General features: G+C 37.8%; 1 protein-coding gene across 1 annotated transcript in view; it reads right to left on the bottom strand.

Moving 5' to 3' along the window:
- LOC143267862 (usherin-like) overlaps positions 1 to 22,132 on the bottom strand; it is a 216,558-nt gene that overhangs the window by 131,717 nt on the left and 62,709 nt on the right. The window contains exon 3 of the mRNA XM_076548182.1: positions 6,366 to 6,498. Coding sequence (XP_076404297.1) covers positions 6,366 to 6,498 — 133 coding nt within the window. The remainder of the gene's footprint in view (positions 1 to 6,365; positions 6,499 to 22,132) is intronic.

Here is a 22,132-nt window from a genome sequence, read left to right as displayed (position 1 = left end):
CTGACAATCATATATCCATTAAAGATTCACATTCAAAATAGTAAAAAAAATAAATCTACAAATTAATAAGAAAAAGACAAAGTATCTGATCAAAAATTGGCCCAAAAATGCATCCTGAGTATGTACTTCATAGAAAAGCATATTTACATGGCAAACAGGTGCATGAAAAATTCTCAGTGTCATTAATCATCAGAAAATGCACCTCAGGCCATTTGGCAGTATCAGGACAATGATGTTGGTAAGGATATGCGTGTGTCCCAATACTCAGTGTTTCTAATTGTAATATTCTCTCAGGAAAGCTATTTAGAAGTGTTTTCTGAAACTAGAGATGCTACTGCATACCTATGGCTAAATCTGACAGAGACAGCTCTGAATGACAGGAAAGTAAGAGCACTCACTACATATCTGCATAATTCTTCAGGAACAGACAACAGGTGTCAATGGTGCCATGAGTCTCTCCTCAACGGTTCTGTACAGACACCAATACAGAGCACAGAACCCTCATGATATTTACCTAGGGAGAGTCTTTGAGAAAATGGAAATATTCTGTGTTTTCACATGAGAGCTACACAAGTGCATACAATTATCAAAACTCACCAAGTAGGGCCTGGAGAGATGATTCAGTGGTTTAGAGTGCTTAGGCTCTTCCTGAGTTAAAGTCCTGTATTCTACTGCTCACAATCACCCATTAACCCCAGCTTCTAGGGATCTGAAGCCCTCTTTTGGCCTCTGTGAGCACCTGTACTCAGGTGCACATGCCCACCCACCCATCCTCACATATTTTAAATAATAAAAATAAATCTTCAAACAAACACATCATCAAGTTATACCCCTAATACTTATATTCTATCTTGTATGCATATTTTCACATAAATAAAAATATTCAAGGAATAGTTCCATGCTTAAAACAAGTTAGCAGGTTATATAAAAACCAGAGAAGACATTCAGCATAATGTTCTTTGCTGTGGATATCACTCTATATAAATAAAACACTGATGGCCAGTGACCAGGCAGGAAGTACAGGCGGGACAAAGAGAGAGGAGAATTGGGGAAACAGGAAGAAGGAGGAGAGACACTGCAGCCACCGCCAGGAGAAGCAGCATGTAAAGACTCTGGTAAGCCACCAGTCATGTGGCAAGGTATAGATTTATAAAAATGGGTTAATTTAAGATAAAAAAAACAGTTAGCAAGAAGCCTGCCATGGCCATACAGTTTATAAGTGATATAAGCGTCTGAGTGATTATTTTATAAGTGGATTGGGGGACTGCGGGGCTTGGGGAACCTGGAGAGAAGCCCTTCAGCAACAAATGGCGCCCAACGGCTCAAGTTTCCACCTTAAACCTGAGAATATTTAATAACCAATTCTAAACAGAGCCAAAACCAGGTTCATGCTTCATGCCTCATAAGGGCAGCTAGATGCTGCAAAACGCAGGTTTGAACACTGGCAGGTTCCTGCCATGTGCGTTTGACCAGCAGTATGGTGGGAATGAGGCGTCTGCCAGCGACACATTACGCTGTGTGGTAGATTTAGTCTTTACTATTATTAAAAAAAAAAAAAAGAGGTTTCTGGGCTACACCCTGCTTTGATAAAAAGCATAGACCCACTATTTCTGAAAATTGATGGCTCCCAGAGCTGGCGGAAAACGTACCACCGCCATGTTGGGAAGCTGAAGTGGGCGGAGCCAGCAGCCACAGCGCCGTTTCAGGCTTAAAAGGCTACAGTTTAAATCAATAAGTTTGCAATAAGACTGTTTCAGATGAAATAGTTTATAATGCATGTAGAAATGTACATAGGCTTAAAAGAAAAAATATATACCGTTATATAAACAAATAGTATCTAAAAATAAAGTGTTTTAAAAAAACAGTGAAGGTAATAAGCCACGTAAAGATGGCTATCACACATAAAATCTGGATTATGTTGTCTTTGATATTCGTAACTAAAGAAAAATATTTAATTGTAAAAGCTGTTCACTTATGCCAAAATGTAAATTTTAAAGGTACCTTGACTTCAAAATTTGGATTTAAGGATATGTTGCTTTGGAAAAGAGGTTCTGCTTTTGTTTCCACAGAAAGCCAGAGGCTGTGGATTTGTTTCAGATTAAGATACATCAGGTTTCACCAGCCAAGACCCCCTGAAAGGTCTCCAATGACACCATGGCCCAGATGATCCAACATCCAGACCGGTTTCAAGGCAACTGGTTCACACAATACAGCCTCACGGACTACCCCATAGGCCTAAAATTTTCTTTGCGTCCCCATAAGATACAGCGCCCCCTCCAGCAGGAAGTAGTAAGAGATGCTTTGCCCAAATTCCCAAATATACCAAGCTGGCTTTAGAGGTGGAATTGGCTCACTCCCCCTCTAAACCCAGACATATTGCTTTAAAAAAAAAATGGTTAAGAGATTCTTGTGTCCCAAATCAGAAGAGCCCTCTGGTGTGGGACAGAGAAAAAACAATATTTTTATTTAAAACAGGTTGATTATAAATGTGATCTCTTTCTAACAAAGAAAAGGGGATATGATATAGATATATAGGAGGATATGGAGATGATAAGAAAAAAGGGTAGATTTATGAACCTACTTTTAAAGAACAACTTGTTTAAAATGTTTTACATTGGTATAGATTTTAGTTTATGTTTAAAATGTTTTACATTGGTATAAATTTTAGTTTATTTATACAAACTTGAAGTTAATTTTGTTATACTATATATATATATATATATTTCTATTCTTGTTTGAGGTATTATGTTTATGTAACTCATTTAAAATTGTAATGGATAATTAAAAAATAGATTAATAATTAGTCATCTATGATAATCATATCTGTAGCCATGTTAGTTAAGTCTTCTAGGTATATATAGATATATTTCAGATAGATAGGTAATCTTCAAACACTTCATAGACCTAGAGAATATGGCATTTAAATAACTTAAAATTCTGTTGACGTGAGACACAATTGCTCCTGGCTGCACCAATTGATTCTGAGAGAATGTTGGGCTTCTAAGACATTTCCATTTGGAAGTTTGTCTTTTTGGCACAAAATGACCTACTGGGCAAAGAACTGCCCTTGCCTTGATGGCTGACAGAACAAATATAATGCTGTCCTTTCTGGACAAGCGGGACACAAGGAAAGCAACCACTGTACTCTGCCAAGACAGGGTAAGATGGTCTCTCAGAATTCCTGCTTCTGAAAATGGTCTGTCAGATACTCTAGGCCTGTAGCCAATTTGAATGCACCAACAATGCTGAGAAACATTAGGTGACTGTCCAGGCTGCCAGCTGTCTTGGTCTACTCTTGCAAGATTCCTGAAAGTTGCTTGCATCCATCTACCATTTCTCAGGTACCATTATGTTTCTTCTCAGGTCTTTGATGTGGTTGAAAACTAGATAGTTGTAATTTCCTCAGTTATGATAAAAGATAAGTTAGATATAAAACCTTAAACTCACAAATATAAGATAGATAGGACATCTTCTTTAATATTGTAACTATAATTCTTGCTCGGTAATTGTTTTGTTATATGTAATTTTACCATGTTAAAGTTAAAACTTTCCTTTTTTAAAAAAAAGAAAAAAAGGGGAAGTGCTGTGGATATCACTCTATATAAATAAAACACTGATGGCCAGTGACCAGGCAGGAAGTACAGGCGGGACAAAGAGAGAGGAGAATTGGGGAAACAGGAAGAAGGAGGAGAGACACTGCAGCCACCGCCAGGAGAAGCAGCATGTAAAGACTCTGGTAAGCCACCAGTCATGTGGCAAGGTATAGATTTATAAAAATGGGTTAATTTAAGATAAAAAAAACAGTTAGCAAGAAGCCTGCCATGGCCATACAGTTTATAAGTGATATAAGCATCTGAGTGATTATTTTATAAGTGGATTGGGGGACTGCGGGGCTTGGGGAAACTGGAGAGAAGCCCTCCAGCAACAGTTCTTAAGCATATTAATGAATTGTACTAATAAATAGGGATCCCATGATCTAATTATGGATACATGACATAAATAAGAAATCCACAAATGAAATGAAAACAATCAAAGAGTGTATGAAAAGCTAGTCAACGTCAGCATAAGGCTGACTCACTCTACATCAACACCTAACAGTGTTTTTAACTTAGATTCCATGGGCATGTGAAGAACACACACACACACACACACACACACACACACACACACGCACACATGAACACGCACACGCACACACACATGCACACACACATGCAGGTGTTTAAGGCAGCAATACCTTTTCAGTAAGGTTGTAAATTTTCATAACTTTCCATTGTTAAGCATTAAAGCAACCTTTATGCTGTGTGTTAAAATATAAAAGAGCCTTATACTTCAACCCAGCCCTTCAACTTCTGTGGATTTATCTTAGGAAATAATTGTAACAACATTAACAATAGCTTTATTTACCAACATAATTTAGTACATGCTATACATGGTGCTTTGAATTGCATTTGCTCATTTGACAATTAAGTACTAGTGCTGGGCATCTACTGCATGCAGGATGCTTGAGAATCAGTAACACTAATACTGTATATTGCATTGCCTCATTGAACCTTAAAATGGTTTTGTGAGATATTGTTGTCATCATCATCATCATCTTAAAGTTGAGGCATCAGTAGCTTTACCTGCTCAGTAAATGGTGAGATCCAGTTTGCCTCTAGGCAGATTAGCACCAGAGTGTAGATTACCAAGGAACTATATAATCAGATAATTATGCAAGTATATGTATGCATATGATTTTATACACACAGATATCAGATGAAAATCTGGATGTTGATATATGTACTAATGTATTATTTTCCATCAAATAGCTTTCTCATGATTTGGAAACATTAGACATTACACAAAAATCTATTACAGTAACTTGTTTAAGAAGTGTACTACAGCCATGGCATGCTACGGAGACCCCATAAATGAAGAAGTATGGTGAAATGGGAAAGGATATTGACTCAAAATATGGGTCTTAAACATTTGGAGGGGAAGGATCTATTTTCAGAGGACTTAGTGAAAGCATGTGTGTTAGAATTTCCTTTTGGGGAAAGAATTATATTTGTAACCATAAACCTCACTGTACGGATAAAAAAACATCTAGGAGCATATGAAAAGTTCAATCATGTCCCTGAGGATGGAAATGTGTAACATACTTCCTAGTTTACAGAATTCCTTGTCATTTGGATTTTCTAATAATAAGCATGAATTACATAATTCTCCAATTTAAATTTCAAGTGTTTTGAAAGCAACAGTGTTGGGTATTTCAAGACAATTTTTATTTTGATTTCTATGCTTCTCAGTTTATAGTGAGCCATCTTTTAATCTATATGTTCCAATAAATGTGAGAAACAGGAATGGCACAGATCTGATAGAATGCATGTTGGTATTACGCCTCAGTTTCTAGAAAATGTGTTATACCTCTCGTTTAGTAACAACCCCATCAAAATTCAGTGAGTCAAAAAAAAAAAAGAAAAGAAATATTGTATATTGCTCTTTTATTGTACATGTATATGAGGCCAGGCAGTATATTTACACTACATGTGCTTGGGTGTGAATGCTAAAGGGTAACATCTGATGTCTTCCTCAGTAGGTTTCTACCTAATTTTTTGAGGCAGGATCTCTCACTGATCCTGAAGCCCATTTAGTCAGCCAGACTGGCTGGCCAGTAAGCTCTACTTAAAATTTGGTACCCTGAAATATGTTTTTAAATACTAACTATTATTCTGGGTTGGGAATTCAAACTCAGGACACCATGCATAGACTTTTTTTTTAATGTGGGTGTTGGGTATCCACGCTCAGGTCCCCATACTGTGTGGCAGGTGAATGACTTACTGACTGAGCTATACTGTCAGATCATGTTTTTCAAAGAGATCAGAATAGAGACATTTTCATTTTGAAGTTCCCCTAAATATGTATGTTCATGTGGTGTCCATAACTGTGGCCTTCGGGGGTGGGATTAAGGATCTTGAGGTGTAACTTACCCTGAATGAGGTGGAGCTTAAATCAGATGACAACTGTACTTATAAGGAAATAAAGGACAACTAAACAGAAGAGACCAGGTAAAGGCAAACAGAACTATGCAGTGGTAAGCAGAGACTGGGCACATCTGCCAGCTACAACCAGGACAGAGGTGTGGAATAGCTGTCCCCTCTAGAAGGAATCACAGCACTGAAACTCTGATTCCAAACAACTGGCATCAAATAATGTAAGATTAAATTCCTATTCTCCTGAACAACTGTGCATTGGTGGAAATTTATTACAGTAACCCTGGGAAATGAGTACACCTAAATATATTATTAAGACATGCTTGCTTTTTAAAACCAGGACCTGCAATTGGCCCAAACTAAATAGAATTCTAAAGACAAAAATCTTACCATTTAAACTCTGTCCTATTTGTATAGTGCTGGAGGCAGAGTCTGTAATTGAACCACTCAGAGTTCTTGTATCAAACGCTGTATTGTTCTCTTCCAAACCATCCATGAAGAAGCTGATTTCTGTCTGATGCACCTGTAAGAATTATCACTGTCATCAAGTGCATAAACTTTTACTGGTACTAACATCATGTCAGCAGCCTTCTTGTCTTTTTTCCAAGTTATTTTATTCTTTCTTAACTTCCTTCAGGTGGAAATACTGGGAGCAATTTATTTTAATAGCAAAACAATATCTCTGCATGTTACATATCCAGATATGAATCTATACAGTGAAATGTTTATGTTGTGATGATGTATTCCAGGGTACTGATGGGACAATAGTATATGTACCTTATGGGTACCCTGGAATATGTTTTTAAATACTAATGCCATCATGGTCATACTTGAAAACAAATTAATACATAAGGGGAAAGATATTCAAACCCAGATATACCCAGATATACTTACGATGTACATGTGAGTATTACCCAAGTTACTAGTAACTTGCCATAAATACTCATTTCTTTAGGAACTAGAGACAGTTGATAATCTTAAAATACATATTCCCATTATAAAATAAGATAAAACTTTGCCAATCATATTCTATGTTGATCAGCCAAACAATCTAACAGTTGCCTATATCAGAGGAGAGCCAACTTTTCCAATACACACCTGGAGAATAGAGAATTGCAGCTTAGAGAATTTGGTGTGGTGGCCAAATAGTCCTTTACATGTCATCAGCTCTAATATAGCAAAGTAGTAGTCATTGACCGTAGCAAAAACAAATAAGCCTGATTGGTGACAGTTTAATATTAATCACAAAGCTGGGTGATGAGCCAGATATGACCCACTGCTTACAATTTTGATGATTTCTGGGATATAGTATAAAAAATAGATGTATTGTATGATATGATACCTTAATCACAATCAGTCATCATTTTGTAGCTAATACCTCATAGGTTGTGGATACACACAATCTTTGATGATTACACACTAATTCAGAATAAACAAATAACTGTTTAGCCACCAACAAATAGTCTTTCTGTTAAAGTGTTTCTGACTGTAAAAGGGATTCAAACTATTAAACCAACTCATGTGGAAAGAGAAAGGACTAAGAGAAGGGATGGACTGAGAGAAAGGATGGGCTGAAAGAGGGAGGAAGAAGATGGACACTAACTATTGTGCAATTAAGAGGCTGATGAAAACACTCTAATGAAGTGCAATCTTGGGAATGTTGTTCTAGTGTGGAAATTAAAAGACAATAAAGTTAGAGTTAGGATCACTGTAGAGTCCTTGATAAAACAGATAGATGCACTGGTCTGGTGTAGGACTTCAACTGTTAAGAAGCAATGCACAGTGTACATGTGAGGTCAGAGCATACGGACAATGTCTTTACCAGGTTCACATTGCTGTTAGCCTGGCATGGGTCTGAAACTAGTTGTAAGTCATTGTGTAGATGCACATTTTTATATATTTATTAGTCTTAAAGAATTTCATACATGAATATAATGTATTTTGTTCAAGGCCACCTCATTCCCTCCCCTGTAACTTCCCCTCCCCAACCACTTTTTCCTCCTAAACTATTTCAACAACATCTCTGTTAAAAGGGATTTGCAACAATGAAGGAAGGTAAAAACTTTACATTATTATGTGAATGCTTGCCATAGGAATATTTTTCCAGGGTCCCCCACTCAAGAACCAAACTCAAGAATCTAGGGGTCAATGCCACAACTGCTTGGTAATGTGGATTTCCTTTAAAAAAATGTTAGGCAACATTGCTGTTCTTCCTTCTAACCAACTTCTTTTAATTTTAATGTGTTCTTTCAGAAATAGCCTGACCTGGGATTGTATGAGACTTCATTTTAAACAAAGCTGAAATTGCCCTAAAGTCATACACAGGTTCCTCATGAGCCCGCGTCTATTTCTCTCTACTGAATAGTAGGAACGTACCTTTTTTTTATTTTCCTTGCATCCCATTTTTCTCTGCCTGCTACTATTATTTGGTGTTTGACTGTTATCATTATGAAAGATACAGGCTCTTCCAGTTTGTTATTTGTAGCATTATCTCATGTTTTACAGCATCTTTGCACAACATGCAGGCTACATGAAATATAACTAGCGAAAAGTTCCCGGTGGTATTAATGCATAAAAAAGAACGTGGTTCCATCTCTACTGTCTTTACCCAGCCCAAAAACTGATGAACAGCCAATTTTCCTTTATCACATTAGCACAGCCATGAGGGAAACACATTTGTTCTCGTCAGTTACACTAAAGATACTATTACCAATCTAACATATACATGTTTTATATCAGCAGTATTCTCAGAGCTTGAGAGAGTCAACAATATATTAACAGGAGCATGACAGTTTATTTAAGAAAAGAAAATTGTCTCTGCAGAGGGACAGAAGTTAGAAATGTATGGCTGAAGCCTGGTGCCACTGCTCTAATAAAGGTGATAATTCTTGGGCTTTCTTTATAGCAGGTAGCACTCCTGTGACAGCTCTGTCATATCATTCAAATAAAAATGTTGTCTTTTACAAGTTTAAGGGTACCTTTATTTTGAGTCAGATAGAAAGCACGCTTTTGATTTTCTGTATTCTATCTGTCGTCAGTGTTCAAGACCTTCATCTCTTTCTTTTTTTATCAACTCATCACGTATTTGCTTAGTAGAAGAATTCAGTGTCAGTCAGAGTGAATTCCAGAAGATGTCTTCACTAGCCTGGTACTTTAAAAATGATTCATGATGGTCCTAAGCTGCTCTCCCCATGCCAAACCCTCCCCACCAACCATCTTTCTATAAATAAGATTAAATCTTTGGTTTTTCTGAACCATGGTTTATGCTACAAGATTGTCCAAACTATTTTACAATTCTGATCTGGGGCACCATCACCCAGACATTGTGAAGACAATAGTGGCCTTTTGTAATAGATCATCTCAATGCTCCCCCTGGCCAGTTATCGAGGGAAACAGGAATGTATACGATGGGAGTTCTGATTTGTGAAGAGAAAGCCTCCTACAAAACAAACCTCCTCTAGCTCTCATTCTCTGGGCTGGGCAGATGAGAACAGCTTGTGCATGTTAGCCGATGGGCTTTGAATGGGTAAACTGGCAGATTCAGTGGCATTTGCAGAGGGCTTTAAACCAACCCCCTTAAGAGGGCCACAAGTACATGGAAATAAGTATGAGTCATTTCAAGCCCTTATTCCATGGGAGTTCCTTATTCTATTTTAACTACTCAGCTGCTCAACTGTGTGTCCCCATGAGAGGCTAGACTCATCCATTTGAGTGAAAGAGGGCATACATGAAAACAGCAATAAATCCTAGGCACTTTCCTCCTGTACTCATGCCTGATTGGAAAGGAGTATATTTCAAATGACACAAAAAAGAAGAGCATAGTCGTATACACCTAAAACCCCAGTATTTGTAATGCTAAGGCAGAAGGATCACCACAAGGTGAAGGCCACCCTGGATTGACTACATGGTATAACTCTCAAAACCCCTATAATACATGTAAGTTTATATGTAAATATATTGTTTAAATGATTTTTTTTCCATCTGGGCTAACAGAGCTCCCACCAATAGCCAAAGATTATCTAACCAAAAAACCCAACATGGCAGGCATGAGAAGCCTTCTTCCGAGTTGTTGGTCAGGATTGTCCAAGAGAATCCCAACCACTATAGGCTATTTCTGTTACCCTTAGCTGCCTCCTGCAAGTGGAAAGTAAATCTCTGTTACTGAAGACATCATGCACTTTGGACCTGGGACCTAGAGGACCTAAGCTGAATCTGATCTAAATGTTTCCTCCTTGGGGGCTGCTTTCAAGGTACCAGAATGTGCCATGCAAGCTTCCAAAGGAGGGAAATAACTAACAAATCACAACAATGGCCAGTATGGTAGAATAATAATAAGGGTATAGTAGTGGCACACATACCTTGCCAGTAATCACAGCTCTCTAATTGGACTAAGTACTCACTCAACAACAGGGAGACCATGCCTGATATTGGAAACCAAGTCACCTGCCTAGGGCTAGTGAAGTCATGGCTCCTGGAGGAGAACCTACAAACACCACTTTATTAAACCAGTGTAATCTCTAATGACATCTTCTATGGGTCCTTATTACCACTAATAAGTGTAGCCCTCATGTGGTGATATTTTATTTGTACTGAAATGTTATTTTAATTTTATGTTAATAAATAAAGTTGCCCTGGGGTCAGAGCTATTAGAGCCATAGTAAGAGCGTGGTGGTTAGAAGAGCTAGGTAGATTTCTGTGTGTTCAGGGATACAGCCAGTATTGGAGACATACGCCTTTAAGACCTGGAGGGCGGTACTTACAGGCAGTGATGAGGCAGTCATGTGGTTGGGTTTACAACCAATGAGAAGGCAGAACAGAAAGATTATTTAAACAGGGACACAGGAAGTCCCTCCCTCTCTCGGGGAAGCTAGGAGCACTGCAGGAGGTAAGATTTTATCTCTGAGCTCTGACCTCTCGGCTTTTCTCTTTTACCTTGGCTCTGTGTTTCTTATTTTAATAATACGATTGGTTACATCTACATCTGGCGCCCAACGTGACAAGAATCCATTAAAAACTGCTTGGGGCCGGCTCCCTAGCCGGAGCAGCCGGCTCCCTAGCCCCAGCCCAGGTCTGCTTGGGCTCAGGCCGGACTGTGAGCTGCTTGCTTAAAGCCAGTGCTACAAACAGCTCAGGCCTGCCCTGCTAAACAGGGCCCCTGGCTGTAAAGCCAAGCCTTGACTCGGCTCAGAGGGAACAAGTGGCTGGCTTTAAGCTTTAGCCGGCTACCCCTTCGCTTTCACTTTCACTTTCACTTTCGCTTTCGCTTTTGCTTTCTCTCTTGCTTTCTCTCTGTCTCTCTGTTTCTCTCTCTCTCTCTCTCTCTCTCTCTCTCTCTCTCTCTCTCTCTCTCTGGATTTACACCTAGGACTCTAGGTGGCTGTTTTGAAATTCGCTCGGATTTCTACTGTTCTACGCAGATTTGGTAAGTCATAAAGGAAACTATTTAAAAGACAAATTTTTTCCACATTTAAAAACATGGGTTTCCTGTGTACATTGGAAGAAAATTGGGTTTTGTTTGAAATTTTAGGCAGTCTGACAATGGAACAACTATATGAAAAGATTAGTATTATGGGAATTATGCAGTTAATCACCATGCTTATTCTCATTTTAGTATTTAAAAAGATAGTCGATTTAAGTGCCAGGATAACAGCTTTAGAAAAACCTGTTAATTTTAACAGTGAAGTTGGTTCAAGTTTGGATCATAAGGTTACAGAAAGAAAGCCTGTTTTCACACAGTCATCCTTAATTTATCCTGTAACCGTACAGCAGATGCCTGATCAAATGGCTACACAAAATATCTGGGCTCCAATTGAACTGATGGATTTTAAAAGGTTTAAGGAGGCAATAGTATCTTATGGCATGCATTCCCCATATGTAAAGCAAATGTTAAACTCTTGGTCAACATATAATAGGATTATACCACAGGACTGGCGGGACCTTGCACAAGCTGTTCTGGAACCCAGCCAGAGAATTCAATTTCTGACTTGGTTTAAGGAGGAAGCTAGAAACGTAGAAACACAATGGAGGGATAAAGGAATACAAGTTTGTCAGGATCAGCTTATTGGAGAAGGCCAATATGCTTCAATACAAACACAATGTTTATATGATGTTCAAACCGTAATTTTATGTCGAATGGCAGCCTTGAATGCATGGGACAGAGTTGATGAACCAGGAAAAAAACATGAGTCATTCACAAAGGTTATGCAAGGCCCTAAAGAATCTTTCACAGATTTTTTAGAAAGACTGGCTTCAGCAGTAAACAGAATGGTCTCAGGATCAGAAGCTAGTAAGGCAATAATTGAAGCTTTGGCATTTGAGAATGCGAATGCAGCATGCAAAAGAATAATCAGGCCGTTAAGGGCAAGATCTGCACCTTTGGAAGATTGGATTAGAGAAACAATTAATGTTGAGGTTGATGAGCATGATACGTGGGTAGGAGAAGTAATTTCAAAAGGTTTGAGGAGTGTTAGATGTTTTGGGTGTGGAAAGCAAGGACATTTTAAAAGGGACTGTAAACAGGTCAATCCTAGAAGCAATGTTTCTTCAAGGAACAATGGCAACAGAATGCCCTTTCCTTCTGGAGTATGCAGAAGGTGTGGTAAGGGAAAACACTGGACCAACGAATGTAGATCAACAAAGGACAGACAGGGTAATCCTTTGCCTCAGTTTTCGGGAAACTCCCGGAGGGGCCTCATGCAGGCCCCCATAGCAAAACCAGTTCAAACCTTTCCTGCAGCTGTAGAGGAAATCCCTGCTCTGAGCGATTAAATAACCAAATGACTATTGGAATAAATCAGGCTGGTCAGGATGATGAAAAAGAGAGAATAGAAAATTCAGGAGAAAACATAAAGAAAATTTTTTGGCAAACTTCTATTAATGAACAGAGACCAAAATTAACGATAAAAATAAATGGTGTTTTGTTGTCTGGTCTGGTAGACACAGGTGCGGACATTACCATAATTGCACCAGAATTTTGGCAACCAGCTTGGCCTCTTCAGGAGGTAAACGTTCAACTGTTAGGAATTGGGACATTATCTGGAGTGAAACAGAGTGCAAGATGGCTGGAATGTATAGGTCCAGAAGGACAGAGAGGAAAATTAAAACCATATGTCGCTAACATAGCTATGAACCTGTGGGGTCGAGACTTGTTGCAACAATGGAATACTCAGATTAAAATCCCTCCAATCTCAGAAACAAATCATAAACTAGCACATGTTTCTGAGAGAAATATTAGAAGGCATTATTTTGAGTGGTCACCAGCCATCCATATTATACAGGAACAGGGCACAACAACTGATAATCTTCCAAAAATACCAACAGCTCTACCTTTAAAATGGTTAACAGACAAGCCTGTATGGGTTCAGCAATGGCCTTTAACAACAGAGAAACTCCAGGCTTTAGAAGAGCTGGTAGAAGAACAGTTAAATGCTCAGCATATTGAACAGTCAACCAGCCCTTGGAATTCTCCTGTATTTGTTATTAAAAAGAAATCTGGTAAATGGAGAATGGTAACAGACCTTAGAGCAATTAACAAAGTAATTCAGCCGATGGGCTCTCTACAATCTGGAATTCCTTTGCCTACTCTGTTACCAAAAGGATGGCCTCTCATAGTTATTGATTTAAAAGACTGTTTCTTTTCAATACCCTTACAAGAAAAGGACAAAGAAAGATTTGCTTTCACAGTGCCTACTTATAATAATTCTCAACCGGTTAAAAGATTTCAATGGAGGGTCCTCCCACAGGGAATGTTAAATAGCCCAACTCTGTGCCAATATTTTGTACAACAGCCATTGGAAGTGATACGTAAAAAATTTCCTAAATCTATAATTTATCATTATATGGATGATATTTTACTAGCTGACTCAAATGCAGATACTTTAGAAAGAATGTTTGAAGAAGTAAAGAAAATTTTGCCTTGCTGGGGATTACAAATTGCTCCTGAAAAAATACAAAGAGGAGATTCTATTAATTATTTAGGATATAAAATAGAGCTACAAAAAATTAGACCCCAAAAGGTGCAAATTAGGAGAGATAGACTACAGACTCTTAATGACTTTCAAAGATTATTTGGAGATATTTCTCATCTACGAACTATTGTTGGGGTAAAAAATGATGAACTGACTAATTTGTTCAAAACCTTAGAAGGTGACAAGGACTTAAATAGTCCAAGAGAATTATCACCTGAAGCTGAGAAAGAATTGGCCTTGGTAGAAAAGAAAGTACATGAAGGGCACGTGGATCGTATTGATCCAAAGCTGGATTGCATTTTGGTTATTTTACCCTCTAGGCATTCCCCTACTGGAATATTAATGCAGAGGGAAGATATTATATTGGAATGGATATTTTTACCAAATAAACCAAATAAAAAATTAAAAACTTATGTGGAAAAAATCTCTGACTTGATTTGGAAAGGAAAATTGAGACTTCGTCAATTAGCAGGAATAGACCCAGCAGAAATTGTCGTACCTTTAACTAAGGAGGACATTGAAAAATTATGGACAGAAAGTGAACCTTGGCAAAGAGCTTGCAGTAATTTTTTGGGAGAAATTAACAGCAAATATCCCAAAAGCAACAGAATTGATTTTATAAAGAGAGCTGATTGGATCTTGCCTCGAATTGTACGGCAAAAACCCATATCTGGAGTTCGTACATTTTATACAGATGCCAACAAACAAGGAAAGGCAGGTTACAAATCAGAAAATTTAAGTAAAGTGGTACAAAGTCCTTATAATTCAGTGCAAAAATCAGAATTGTATGCTATTCTGTTGGTATTAATGGATTTTTCAGAACCTCTCAACATAGTAACTGACTCTCAGTATGCTGAAAGAGTGGTATTACATATTGAGACTGCAGAATTTATCCCTGATGCTTCAGAATTAACTTCACTATTTATTCAATTACAAGATACAATCAGGAAAAGGAGTCATCCTTTATATATAACTCACATCCGATCTCATACTGGTCTGCCAGGCCCTCTAGCACAAGGCAATGATGAAATTGATAAATTATTGATAGGAAATGTGCTGGAGGCCTCAGAATTTCATAAAAAACATCATGTCAATAGTAAAGGTTTAAAAAAGGATTTTCCCATAACCTGGCAACAAGCCAAAGAAATAGTAAAGAAATGTCCTACTTGTTCCTTCTATAATCAAACACCATTACCAGCAGGATGTAACCCAAAGGGTACTCAGAGGAATGAAATCTGGCAGATGGACGTGTTTCACTTTGCAGAATTTGGAAAACTGAAATATGTACACCACACTATCGATACTTATTCAGGATTTCAATGGGCAACTGCTTTGAGTTCTGAAAAAGCTGATTCTGTAATCACTCATTTGCTAGAAGTTATGGCCATTATGGGTATACCTGCACAAATCAAAACTGACAATGCTCCATCATATGTCTCTGTTAAAATGAAACAGTTTTTTGCTTATTACAATATAAAGCATATTACAGGTATACCACATAATCCTACAGGTCAAGCAGTTATAGAAAGGTCAAACAGAACTCTAAAGGATATGCTAAATAAACAGAAAGGAGTAACAAAAACCCCCAGAAATAGACTGCATAATGCTCTATTAACTTTGAATTTTCTGAATGCCAATGAGAAAGGAACAACAGCTGCAGAGAGACATTGGGTAATAGAAAAAACTACAGAATTAAATCAGCCTATATACTTTAAGGATGTGCTGACCTCAGAATGGAAACCAGGGTATGTATTACGTTGGGGACGAGGTTTTGCTTTTGTTTCTACAGGAGAAGATAAGCTGTGGGTACCATCAAAATTGATAAAGGTTCGATTTGAACAAGAGAAACCTCTTAATTAGAGGAGGTGATAGTTCATCAACCAGCATGAACATCCAATTTAAACTAACTTGTACCTATAACACATGTCTTTTCATTTAATCAGATAATAACTTGCCAAAAAGGAACATCCCCAAAATTAGTCTTGGGGGAAGGTTTTTGTTTTTGTCTTTTAGGAGAATGAAGGTTAAGGAATCTGAAGGACACAAGACAAATGAGACAACTGAAGAAAAGGGACAAATCATCTATCCCAGGAAACAGAGTATATGGGAGTATATGGCATATGGGTATATATTATCTAAAAAATTTTATGTCTTCTCAAATGTTTGTTTCTGCTTTTCTCTAAAGATTTAACACTATTGGTTTTCTAATAGTCCCAGTTCAATTAAAATTTAAAGCTGACTTTGGAGTTGGAGAATGGCTCTCTCCTTCTTTAAACTCAAGCATGTTGTTAAAATGAAAATACAAACTCCCTGTATCATGACAGAATAAAAGAGCCATTTTCTGCTATGGGACAGGACAAAAGCCAAATTAATTAAGGGACTATTCTATTACTAATCTCAACTCTTTGATTCTATTCTGATTCTTTAAACTTTTCTTAAAGTATAAATTTTATATCAAAATTTACAAGATTGATATATATATATATATATATATATATACATTTTAAACTTTGTTAAGATATGAATGGTCATATAGAGTACTAACTAATTCTAGAAAAAAGGCTTCAATTAGCTGCATATATATGTCTTTGTGTTCGAGTCTCTTATCAGTTTTCTGCAGGAAATCACGGCCAGGCCTAACATCAACTGAAGTCTCCAGGAAGAAAATGGGGCCCCACAACAACAACAACAACAACAATTCCACGTGGACAATAATAATATCACTAAACTGACAAACATCATCTACAGATCAGCTTTGAACTACAAGGTGCTCAGAGCAATTTTGAGATGACTAGCTGAGATGATCCAGTCTCAAAGACTACTTGAATAAGGACTTGAGATAAACCCTGAACTTTGGCTTTATACACAGACTGGATAATAATGAAGGATATAGTTACCTTTCCTAGAATTTGACAATTAACCTAAAATTTTTCTTTCAGGATAAAGATAACTTCGCCCATACCCAGCAGCAAGCAATTTTAAGAATACGACACCCACATTCCCAAAGAGGTGGTGTGGGGCGGGTAGTTTTTTTGGTTCTTTTTAACGGGTTTTGGGTCTGGGATAATTTTCATTATTTAGGGGGGTAGGTTACAAGTTGTCAAGGGTTAGGAAAAAGGCTAAGCAAAGGAGATTAGATTTAAGGTTCTTGTTTTTTTAAAAAAAAAAAAAAAAGAAAAAAGAAAAAAAAGAAAGAAAGAAAGAAAAGAAAAGAAAAAGACAATTACTAGTTTTAAATACTTTACATTATTACCAACTATTAGGATATAAAGAAATGAAAGTTAGTACTTAGACATTACAATAGAAATTGTAGTCATATTAGATATGTTTTTAAAAATTGAGCAGATGTATTTTAGACAGGTCATCTTCAAACCCTTCAGAGATCTACAGAATATGGCATTTAAAATGTTTTAATAACTTAGAAATTTTTCTTTTTTGAGACATGTCGGCTCCTGGCAGTACCAATCTACTTCAGAGAAAATATGGGCATTGAAGAAACTGCATATGGAGTTAATTTTCATTGTGGCAAAAGTTAGCCACTGGACAACAAAGTATCCTCGTATCAACAGGACAAAATGGACAGACAGAACACGAAACAAAGGACTACTGATTCCTGCCAAAACAAGTGTGGTTATGGCTTTATCAGACGGCATCTTCTGAGGCCAGGACAATATGGCACCATCCCTGAAGTGGCCTTCACAATCTGGAAAAGGTACAGTGCCCTTTTCTTCGAAGGCAGCTGAACAGGCAGTGGGCCGATGGCTTCTGTTGTGCAATGGAACAGCAACTGAAAGCTCACGCCTCTCAATAGTAGACTGGCATTTAATATAGATATGTGGAGAAGAAGGGGATGCTGAGATGAAGCCATATATACACAGCCAAGAAGAATGGACAGCTGAATTCAAAAACCATCAACAATTTCCAGAATTTAAAATCCTGAATCATGACATGACACTAGCGGAATTCAGGTGTTTCTGGTACATGGACTGCTCTCACCCAGTGTAAGGTTGAACTGTTGACCTTGTGTACAACCTACTTCACAAATGAGTCTGTCAGATACCATAAGCCTATAGGCTGAAGATGATGCCCCAACACTGTGGAGAAACCTCAGGTGACTGTCCAGGCAGCTGGCTGTTTCTGTCAACTCACAAAATTTTTGGAAGTTGCTTTTGTGCACTTCCAGTTTTTATTTTTGTTAGCTAATATTATTTCCTTCTTGGGTCTCTGAGGGAGTTGAAGATTAGTTAGTTATAGTTGAAGATTAATTAGGATAGAAAGTGAATTAGATACATTTTGGACTTACTAAAATAGGATAGATAAGGGAATTATTTTCTCTGATTTGTCAAATACAAATGGACTAGACATCGTTTAGGTATTTGTTACTTGTATATATTGTATATAGTTATTGTACTTTTGTATATAGTTTTTCTTTTGTTAGTTATAAGCTTTTGCCTTTTTTCTTTTTATTAAAATAGAAAAGGGGAAATGTGGTGATATTTTATTTGTACTGAAATGTTATTTTAATTTTATGTTAATAAATAAAGTTGCCCTGGGGTCAGAGCTATTAGAGCCATAGTAAGAGCGTGGTGGTTAGAAGAGCTAGGTAGATTTCTGTGTGTTCAGGGATACAGCCAGTATTGGAGACATACGCCTTTAAGACCTGGAGGGCGGTACTTACAGGCAGTGATGAGGCAGTCATGTGGTTGGGTTTACAACCAATGAGAAGGCAGAACAGAAAGATTATTTAAACAGGGACACAGGAAGTCCCTCCCTCTCTCGGGGAAGCTAGGAGCACTGCAGGAGGTAAGATTTTATCTCTGAGCTCTGACCTCTCGGCTTTTCTCTTTTACCTTGGCTCTGTGTTTCTTATTTTAATAATACGATTGGTTACATCTACACCCTCACTCCTCCTGAAGGAAACTTCTCTTTGCAATAGACAGAGACCAGTACAGAAAACTACAACTAATCAATCGTACTGAAGAGTTGTAGAGCTCTGTCTCAATGGATACATCTACAGAACACTCCCATACTTAAGGCTTAGAAATGATTATAGAAGAGAAGGGAAGATAGTAAGAGCCAGAGGAATGAGGAGTTTGATGTGGGGCTGTGTCTTTTAGTAATGCCAGATGCTACACTCTGTCTCATCAACACTTCTGCCAAACAAGACCTGAACTGTAGCAGACTTTCTTGGAATGCCAACCCCCAAACCATAACACAGAGACTTATGTTTCTAGCTAGCTTAAGTTAACCTATTTCTATTAATCTATGTGCTGCTTTGAGGCTCGGTTACCTCATCTACGTACTGTCTATCCTGCTTTGCTACTTCCTCTGTGTCTATCTGTCTGGCCCCTGGTTGCATGGCTGCCAGCTGGCTGACCTCCTGCTGCCTGGTTGACACTGCTTTTCTTTCTGCCTGCCAGTCTCAACTCTCCCTCCTCTACCTAGCTATTGGCTATTCAGCTTTTTCTTAGACCAATCAGGTGCCTTAGACAGTCAAGGTGAAATAGCAACACATCTTTACATAGTTAAAACTTCAGCATAAGCAAATGGAAAACATCTTTACATTTTTAAACAAATACTCTAGTCCACATTTCCCCCGTTTTGTCTAAATAAAATGGAAAGGTCTTAACATGAACACAATAAAAGTATATACAATAAGAACAATGATCAAGTAAAAATTACATTTACAATATCCCCAGTCCAATTCTATTTGGCAAATTCAGAGAAAACATGCCATTATTTATCATATCTTGGTGAGTCCAAAGTTTTGTACCTAATTTACCTTCTATCAAAACTAAGAAAAACTGTATCTATAACTATCTAGTCTTCAGCTTCATCAAAGAGCCCCAGAAGGATATAATATTTTCTGAGTAAACAGGAAGTGCAGTTCAAGCCACTTCCAAAACTGTACACATGACAGAGACATCTGGCTGCCTGAACATTCACCCAAGGTTTCTCTGCAATATTGGGGTATCCATCTTTGGCTTACAAGCCGATAATACCTGGTAGACCTTTCTATGAAGCAAGTATTTTGAATGACTGCTCTGCCCTGTCTTGGCAAAGTTTGGCAGTCACTTTCCATTGTGTCCTGTATGCCCATTTTGGATAGCATACTGTCAGCAGTCGAGGCAGGGACAGTTTCTTGCCCAAATAGCTAGCTTTGTCACAATGAAAACAAAGTCTATATGGAGGTTCTTCAATGTCCATCATCATTTTATGAAGTAGATTGGTGCTACCAAGAGCAGATGTATCTCATTGTCATGAAAATCTTTAGATTATTAAACATCTTAAATGCCATATTCTGTAGGTCTCTGAAGCATTTGAAGATCACCTATCTATCTAAAATGTATCTTTGTTTAACTTTAAAAACACATTTAATATAACTAAAATTTTGATTATTATAGATGAATAACTACTAACCTATATTTCTTAATTATATATTACGTTTTTAAATGAGCTGCAAAGGTACAATACCTTAATCAAGAATAGAAACATATATATGGTATTACAAAAATAACCTTAAATTTGTATCAATATAGAAAATTCATACCAATGTAAAATATTTGAGATTAATAGTTGTATTTTCATCCTATATTCCTATATCTCCCCTAAACAATGACAAACATCTATAACCCACTGAATGACAAAAACCACCCATCCCACCACTTTGGAATGTGGGTGTTGTGTTCTCTAGACTTCTTCCTGATATGTGGGGGTAACAGTATTCCCAGGGGACCCTAAGAAAATTGAAATAATGGTCAAGTCCGGGGAAACCTAGTTGTAAAATATGTTGTCCAGTCTCAGAATGGTTCCCATGCAGAGGGATCAGTATATACATTATCTGTCTTGTAGTTTTTCTTAGCTTATTTCTTTATGTTTGTAGCCAAGATTTTCAGGAGGTCTCCCCCAATTAAACCTGATCTCTATTAACTTTGAAGGAATCTACAGCCTTTTGCTTCCTGTGAAAATAAAAGCACAACCTATCCCCCTATACAATACATTTTCTGAATTATATTTTAAAGTTAAGACATTCATAAAGTATCTACGTTGGTTTAATTCAGGAGTCCCTTTTACAATCCAGTGTCTCTCAGCAGCTGCCATTCACTCATCAGTATTCAAAAAATTCAGTCAACACAACATCATACAGGATCCAGATTCCCTGTTTATTTCCCGTCGTTACATAGCTTTTCCCCTTTACATTACTTTACTCTCTTTTTAAAGACTTTATTTTTTTTTAACTTTTTTTTTTTTACTATGATTGCCTATACCCATTTTCTTTTCTTTCTTAAGTGCCTATGCACGCTGCGACCTGTTTAGAGGTTTCTTCAGTTTGGATCTGCTTTACTGTACACCTGAAACATTCTCTGACCTTGCAAGCCAAACCTTAAACTTCCTGCATAGCTTTATACTGGTGACTGGCTCCACCCTGCTTAGGTGGTAAGAGCCAAGCTTTATGCCCTACAGGCCTGGCCAAGAGCTGTGTTTAACCAACCCAGCTCCAGGAAGTTGGTGCCTGCACTGTGGCAGGCATTTTCACGTAGCTTGTTGCTTCTGCCAAATAGACCAGCTGCTCAAGTGCTCCCTGTACGGCAGAGCTGTGCCTCTGTACACCAGGCTGCTAGGACACCATGTCTTTTGTTTTTTTTTTTCTCCAGCTTTCTCAGACCCCATGTAGAAATATATGCCCAGTGTTTGGAGCCAAATGTAGCAGGCTTTCTTGGATCGCCAACTCCCAAATCATGATGTGGAGACTTATTATTCATTATGAAATCTCAGCCTTAGCTTAGGCTTGTTTCTAGCTCTAGCTTTTTTTTCTTAAATTAAACCATTGCTTATAATCTATATGCTGCACTGAGATTTGTTTACCTCATCTACATGCTGTCCATCTTGCCTTCCTGCTTCCTCCACATCTGGCTGGCTGGCCCCTGGCTATGTGGCTGCCGGCTCTCTGGACCCCAATTGGCTGGCTGGCTCCTCTTTTCTCTCTACCCACCAGCCCTGCCTATCTCTCCTCTGCTTAGTCATTGGCCCTTCAGATTTTTCTTAGACCAATCAGGTGCCTTTGGCAGGCAAGGTAAAATAGCAACATATCTTTACATATCTTTACAAATGCCACATATCTTTACAAATGCCACACATCTTTACATAGTTAAACAAAGATTCTATTCCACAACACTAAACATATAGACA

The sequence above is a fragment of the Peromyscus maniculatus genome, chromosome 11 (genome assembly GCF_049852395.1).
Source record: "Peromyscus maniculatus bairdii isolate BWxNUB_F1_BW_parent chromosome 11, HU_Pman_BW_mat_3.1, whole genome shotgun sequence".
Classification (NCBI taxonomy): Eukaryota; Metazoa; Chordata; class Mammalia; order Rodentia; family Cricetidae; genus Peromyscus; species Peromyscus maniculatus.
Note: the sequence above shows the minus strand (reverse complement) of the source record. Positions and strands in the feature narration are given on the sequence as shown.